The sequence below is a fragment of the Cryptomeria japonica genome, chromosome 7, assembly GCF_030272615.1.
Source record: "Cryptomeria japonica chromosome 7, Sugi_1.0, whole genome shotgun sequence".
NCBI classification, from domain to species: domain Eukaryota; kingdom Viridiplantae; phylum Streptophyta; class Pinopsida; order Cupressales; family Cupressaceae; genus Cryptomeria; species Cryptomeria japonica.
This window is the reverse complement of record NC_081411.1, coordinates 722,887,633-722,894,768: the sequence shown is the minus strand read 5'-3', so window position 1 is coordinate 722,894,768 and position 7,136 is coordinate 722,887,633. Positions and strand designations below refer to the sequence as shown.

At 35.4% G+C, this 7,136-nt stretch overlaps 1 protein-coding gene across 2 annotated transcripts; it reads right to left on the bottom strand.

Annotated features, from left to right (window-relative positions):
• Positions 1 to 346: 346 nt before the first annotated feature.
• LOC131068818 (PI-PLC X domain-containing protein At5g67130) lies at positions 347 to 6,848 on the bottom strand. 2 transcript variants are annotated; one of them, XM_058004092.2, is made up of 10 exons: positions 6,643 to 6,848; positions 6,425 to 6,520; positions 3,328 to 3,426; positions 3,047 to 3,169; positions 2,392 to 2,529; positions 2,170 to 2,268; positions 1,662 to 1,965; positions 1,343 to 1,566; positions 1,130 to 1,216; positions 347 to 982 (listed from the first exon to the last, which is right to left on the bottom strand). In XM_058004092.2, exons 2-10 carry the CDS (start codon positions 6,482 to 6,484, stop codon positions 815 to 817), a joined length of 1,302 nt encoding a protein of 433 aa, XP_057860075.2. In that variant the 5' UTR covers positions 6,485 to 6,520; positions 6,643 to 6,848; the 3' UTR covers positions 347 to 814. The 2 variants fall into 2 exon arrangements, with proteins under 2 accessions (XP_057860075.2, XP_057860077.2); XM_058004094.2 differs by lacking the exons at positions 6,425 to 6,520; positions 6,643 to 6,848 and adding an exon at positions 4,419 to 4,758.
• Between the last annotated feature and the right edge of the window lie 288 nt (positions 6,849 to 7,136).

The following is a 7,136-nucleotide window of genomic DNA, read 5'->3' as shown; positions in this document are numbered from 1 at the left end:
CTATGTTTTTTAGCATAACCTTTTATTCTAAAGACAATAGCACAATGTAGAAGGCCACATAACTAGTAGACAAATCTATGACAATGCTTATCATTTGGCAAGACTTTCAGCCTTGATTAGAATATGTAATGTCGTTTAATTTTTAATTGATATGTATCATCAATCTAAGTCTTCATAACTCGTTGTCTTAGATCCAAAAATCAAATTCTAACAAAGCATGTTCTCTCTCTATCACTTATATTTCATTCTCAACTTTGTACATTTAAGAGAGATTGCCTACTTTTTTCACAATAAGCAAAAGCATAAGCATGAATGCTCAACCAATCAACCAATCTCTCTTGAAAAGTTAACTGAAATTAGCCATCTATATTGGTTCAATGGGCATCAAGAATGTTTGTCCTCGAATGTCGAGATGAAAATACAGAGAAATTTTGTTGTCTTTTAATTTGATGGGACTGAATTTACTACAATTATTCAAATTTCATAAGATCCGTTTCTTTTTTTTTACATTGAAGAGATTTGAACTCAATATCATCTGAATGCTTATAACATGACCATGCCATCATCTTGATCCAATTCTAATGTAAGAGGGAAGTAATGTACTCTATTTGGGAGGTGACATTTTCGAAATTCAAGATAAGTGATAAAAAAAAAATTGAGGGTTTTCCATGGTGACTCACACTGGGGTGACTTAAAGAAAACGACTACCTTCAATGTCAAGTGAGCTTGAGCTCAACTGTATACTCTGGTGAGAAAGATATGGAATTGTAATTAGTAATTTAGACCAGTGTTACAGGATCCATTCTTACAAAAGTCACAAGCAATGGAAAATCAGACGAATAATTTGAAATCCAAGGAGGAAACTTCTGACAAAGAATGAAGTTGGGATAAGAGAAATGGCAGCAGAATTCGCTGTCATATTAGGCATTGCTGCTGAGGGCAAACTAGCAGGGAGGTTGCATACTCCAAATGTGCTGTTTGGCTGCCAAAAATGGTTGATAATTGTCAGAACAAGCATAATAGATATCAGGGGTCTATCTTAAATCAATACAGTCAAAGCAAGCTAGGGTAAGTTATCTTGAAACTAACAATCATAAATGCAATTAAGAAAAATCCTTAATGAAGATACCTGGCAATAGTTTATATCGCTGCATCCACAGATAAGTTCACCATTGACCTTATCCACAGCTTCTGATGCACCTCCACCATCACTTCTCTGCAGGCAATAACAACATTCTATCAAAGTCTAGTTTCTAGTAATCTTTCAATCCCAAACCCTTAAAAAAGAATGAACAGAAATTAGATGGTTTTTTCTTGACTGCTGGTCGCCATTGAGACTAACCTTGTAGAAATCTACTGCAAGAAAGTTGGCCCATCTGTTACCGGCAGCCTGATAACACACAGGTAACATGCTGGATAATGAAGCAGAGTTGTCCTTGCAAGCATTTGGAAGATTGGGATTTTCAGGAAAGAAATTTTGCAGAAACAGGGATCTATTTTTTGTATTCAAAGGAGCTGATTCTGAACGATTTGTACATGTTCCAGCTTTCATACCGTTGTTCCCATCTGCAAAGATCAACATCAATACACCTTTTTTGAGCTTATATTATGACAATGGAATCTGGATATAGAAATCAATCCTGAAAGCCAATATGCCTTACATTGATTTTCAACAACATACTTCCACTGGTAAGCAATGCCCTCTGATGCTTCCTTATAAGACTTGGAAGTAAAGACCACGAGGCGCTGATTTTTGGCTACCATGTCCGCTACAGTAGGCCAGTCCTGACCATTTTGGGGCATTCTAGAAACTGGAAACCAGTACTTCATCAGTCCAGCTGCAGTGAATACTTTGGTTAGGCCCTTGGGTGCTTTTACATAGTCTTCAATAATTATAGTCACAATTTCAGAGGGGTTTGCAGCCAGAAATGATTCAATCTCTTTCAATCCATTGATAGCTGGTTCCTGGAATAACAGAATAAGGTCATAAGCTTTCCTTCTAAGGGAAATGTGTCATTGTGGAGATAAATGTGACAATTTTAGCCTTCCTGGCCTTAATGAGTGGAAATGTTTTATATAGTCCTAATGGTTGTCAATTATAACTCATCTGTATGATTATCTAATATAAGATTCATTCATTTCAAAAATCAAAATGATGAATTTTCTCACATATGCTGTGAAGTTGTAGCAATTGCCTCCAAATGAATGGCACAGCCAAACATCATTCAGAAAGTCGTACATGTCCAGCATAAGGCCTCTCACACCATTCTGCACAATAAGCTAATCAAGTCAAGCTCCTGGCTGATTAATCCTACTTAAAACACAATAGAATACAACAAATATAAATTTAGGTATTGAAAACAGCTAAAGATTCTTTGGTAGATATCTTACATTGAGCTGATCCGTGATACTATCTTGTTGGTTTGAGGGTGATAATCGTGGGACACCTGTGTGGGATTTTTCTCCAAGGATAGCAAACGAATTGTGAGTAGTTAGCCAGGAGTACCTGTTAAAAGGCAGTCCCCCAACCTGAAAAAAAGTGAAATTGTTGAAAAATCTCTGACGCCAGAATGTTTTGAATGGATATCATCTTTCGAAGCTGAAAGGGAATTCGAACCCCTAAAAACATCTCTAATTTCAGTGAGTGGATATCAACAATAAAGCTTAGTAATCCATACAAATGCATTTTAATTATACTTCAGACCAACTTGTGTCATGCTTTCAATTTGGCAAGTTTCATTATTCAAAGTCAATAAAATTTTATTAGCTTGTGATTGTATAGCATAGTTTCTTGTAGTTGTGATAGTCATGTACAAACTTCAAATATTCTCCATCTAAAATGCAGTAATTCAAATAGCTATCGAATAAAATTCAGTTTTTCGCTTTCTATTTGTCATTAGCCCAGGAAAACCTCCATGATGTTTAGGATTTTTGGTCATAAAAGAAACTCAAATTCTTCAACCTTTTTTCATTCCTTTTCTTGTTTGTGTTTCTGTTTTTATTCAATATATGAAATTCATTTCAAACAAGAGTGTCAACAAAGTACCTTTGATGTTGGGTTTACAGGCTGAATCCTTGTGCATCTGGGAAGCAAATCTCCTACTGCAACACATGTTTCACAATGTAGCCCAGCTGCACAGTTCCCATTCGTTGTGCAGAGATCATGAACCTGAGAAGCCAAGCATGAAAATTTGACTACCAATTTACCGAACACATTGGCTTGTTGTCAAGCAGAGTTGTTCATTTGTTTATATTATATATATATTGAATTTCGTATTAGTTCTAAAATGCATTTGGCTATTGATATTGAAAACAAGAATCACCAACCTGACATTTGCCATTGAAACAAACTGAATCTGCTGTCCTGAAGAAGATCGTCAGGACTAGAACTTTCCACCATATATCCATGCATGTCCAGCTTCCAAACTGCATAGCACCATAGGATCAGAAAGGCTGAGAGTATACGCCTAAAAAATACAGAACTTTTAGATTAATGCAATTTCCTATTTGAGATCTTATCGCCCATGTTACTTTTTTTGCATATATGAATCCATGATACGTTAAGCAGTCTGATTCTATTTAACAGAATAAATCCACTTCTGCTCATCGTAACACATTGAATTCCGCTAGTCAGTATTTTGTTCCTCACATTGCTTCCGAAATATAGAACACCAACTTACTGGATACATTTGAGCCACAATCCTAGTCTACTGATTAAAATTTTCTATATATATTCATGTTTCACTCCCTAAAACAGAGTTCTGTTTGAGCCCCAAAAGTTACAGGAATCAAATGTCTAAGCTAAGACGGGCCCAAAAATTTTACGAATTTCAACTAGGTATGCCATTAATTGGCAACTTTTTCTTGGCGATACATGTGAATCATTTTGTTAGTTGAAACATATATGTATAACAGTCTTACCGTTCCACACAACTATAAAGAATAAACCAAAATCTATACAAAGGGTATTATAGAAGGAATCTCGTCTTGTATAGAGATTCACAGATGAAATTTCATGAATATGGCCTCTTTCATAGCCAATACGATCCAACTGCGGGTTAACTGCCACTGTATGGACCTCACGTCAATGCTTCTCTTGATGGGTCTTTGAAGTTTGAACCATCAATCTGGTGCAATAAAGGCAGCTCTTTTACTTAAAGATAACTAGCACTAATCGTCTTTTGTTTTCTTTTACTTCAAGATAACTAGCACTAATCATCTTTTGTTTTCTTAATTAATCATATCTACCACCAAGGTTAAAGATAAGCTGAATAAGAATGTATCAAGGGAAACATTTGCAAAGAGAGGACTATCAAACAGAGACTGAGATGGATCCTATACACTGAAATCAGGAGGAGCAAGAAGGTAAGAAAGTCAGAGGAAGATGAAACAATACTGGAAGAGGAAGGAAGTCAAACCAGAAAGTAAGAGGATCTGCAAGAGGCTGTTAAATCCCAAGACGGACCATATAGAGGTTGTGGCCCTGGTTAAGGAGGTCACAAGGTTTTTGCGTGTTCTCAAGCGAATGACAGAGAAAGCAAATATGAACCAAAATCTAAAATTGCTCATGGAGAAGAGCACACCAATTTAGATGTTGTCATTGAAAGAGTAGTAGTTTTGCTAGTGAGAATAGTTTGCTGTAGTCAAGAAAACAGAGTAGCAGCCCGAGGATGAAGATAAAAGTAGGTGTTCTTCATTTAATGATAGAGAAGAATTATCCCTGCCACAATTAATACAGATGTTTGAAATTAGTATGTTATGTGGTTTTCTCTGTATTGTGAATGATCATGTTAGTTGCTTGTTTAAATCCCTTCCCCATCAGGTCAATGATCATGTTAGTTGCTTGTTTAAATCCCTTCCCCATCAGGTCAGTCATCATTGTCCAAGGGTTTGAGTTTAATTGGTTAAAGTATCGAGATTTCATTGTCGAAATCCATATTCAAATCTTGAAAGGGAAATCTAATGTGAACTGTTAAGTTGTGACTCTTGGTATTGCATAATTGATTTATAGTGTGAACATGGTTTCTAAATAAACAGATTTCTAATTGTGATTCTTAATTGTCCATGAGTGATTTCTACCATGTTTGATAAAATAAAATAGAACTTGTGTTGATCTCTAATGAGCACTTGCTCATATAAACAGAATATTTGTAAACAATCTGCCATAGGGGAAAAAAAAATGATCATTGTTTATTGGTACATACACCTGTTAGGTACTAAAGATATTGCTTATAAGCAAACCAAACCATTCTCCAAATTCAAATCTTATTAGACCTTGTCTTAGAGAGGTCCTTCAAAATGACAGACCAATAAATTCTTCTGGTTTATATTTTCAGTTATTTTTACACCGCAGGCCCTCCTCTGCCATGGACCACGGCTTTATATTTCTTTCATTTTACTCCTGTCCATTCTAAGCCCATTGCAATTTTCCAGTCCCATTGACCTGGTCATTTGTGGACATTAACATTAATACACTTCTTCCTTTCTTTCTATGCCAGAAACCTACATTTTAGAAAAAGAACAGAAGTATACTCGATTATCATTGTAAACAGCTTAAAAGTTCAATGGGGCAACAAGCCTTCATTGTTGATCAGTCAATAAAAATGGTACCCCTGCAATAAATAAGGCTTTCTAAGTTAGTTAATCCATGACAAACAGAAGCCTGAAGTCTCCAAGATGTGTATTGATGAGTGCAGAAACAGAGAGTGCTTAGAGCTGGCCAGTACTTATATAGGTCTGTACCAGATCAATCTAATTTAAAACCAGAAATCATACAATTCTGAGCAAATGTGCCCCCATTGTTTTTTTGACTAACAAATGTTTTATTAGTGTGTGTCACCGTATGTTTTATTAGTGTGTGTCACCGTGTTTTCATGGGCTTTCGGGATCTATTTTCATGGAACAACTTTTGGTGCAAAAACAGTGGACTTAACCTGAATTCATATGGGTTTGTACTATGATTTAGTTTACAACCAGAAAGCATATCGTATTGCACAAACTTGCTCTTCATTTAAGGAAACAGCTACCCGGTCATTAGGATGCACCATGGTATCCATGGTTGGATGTTACATAACCGAAATTTTAAAATTTTCATGCATGAAGACTGCTGTTATTTATTTGAGGCAATAGTCTGCTGAACAAACTGCAAATGATCTTCATCAATGAAAAGTCAAATCTTCAGTTATATAACATGTAGCCATAAATGCCCCATGACATCCTGATGACTGATCCCTCATGTAAAATTAAAAATTAAAAATAATGTCACTATTACACTTTGAGAAATGCCCTCCAGGGAGTATCATGTATCATGGACCAAAAATAAAAAAAGGAAGAATTGCAGCTAATTAAAAACAGAACATAAAAACTAAAACATTGAGAAGCCTTGCTGATAAAGAAACCCAATATAAAATAGATCATATCATGCCTGTTTTCTCAATGCTTTCTTCATGTTGTCTTGTTGATATTGCTTTCTGAAAAATGCCATTAATGCTGGTGCATGGACTCGAATGTTCTTTTTCTTCTGCATTAAATGAAATGAATGAAACCCACAATCTTGCTTGCAATCCTTTCTTTCAAAAGAACACCATCACAAAATACTGATATAAGAAACGGTTTAAAGACCAAGTCACTCAAGAAACTCACCAGAAGCAATAAAAATGCATTGTTTTGACGTGTAGAAATTCATTATCTTAGCTTGTGCAACAAAAACATTTACAGAGTCAACCCATCAGAGTATTTAACAATCATTCATCCCAAGGAGAGACATTGATTTTTTTTTAAATGCATAATAATTTAAGACTACCACTCATAACCCATAATCTAAATTAACAGGAGTGGAGAGAATATTTGTCACTGATTGCACCTTTCTAAAGCATGTGCGCAAGGAATCAGTTCTGAAGGTAACTTTAAATTTTATTATAATTATTTTTCATTGAATTCAAGTTCCAGTGGAAAATGTCAATAATGCCAGGCAAAACTTGTGATGGCGCGTGGGCTCCTCTCGTTATTTTTGTGAGAAAGCAATGATGCTCTTTTTGGAGTGTTGGAATAGACTCTAGCCTATTTCTTGGAAAAAAAGGCAATGGTTATCAAGAGTGCACATTTGATCAAAATAATAAATAATTTTAAAAAATTAG

Excerpts from the sequence above, each read along its gene's own strand:
- LOC131068818 (XM_058004092.2), bottom strand. The coding sequence starts at position 6,484 with ATGGCATTTTTCAGAAAGCAATATCAACAAGACAACATGAAGAAAGCA. Across the intron at positions 3,427-6,424 it reads AGAAAGCATTGAGAAAACAG|TTTGGAAGCTGGACATGCAT; the intron begins GCATGATATGAT and ends GGTGCTATGCAG. Across the intron at positions 2,269-2,391 it reads GTATCACGGATCAGCTCAAT|AATGGTGTGAGAGGCCTTAT; the intron begins GTAAGATATCTA and ends CTTATTGTGCAG.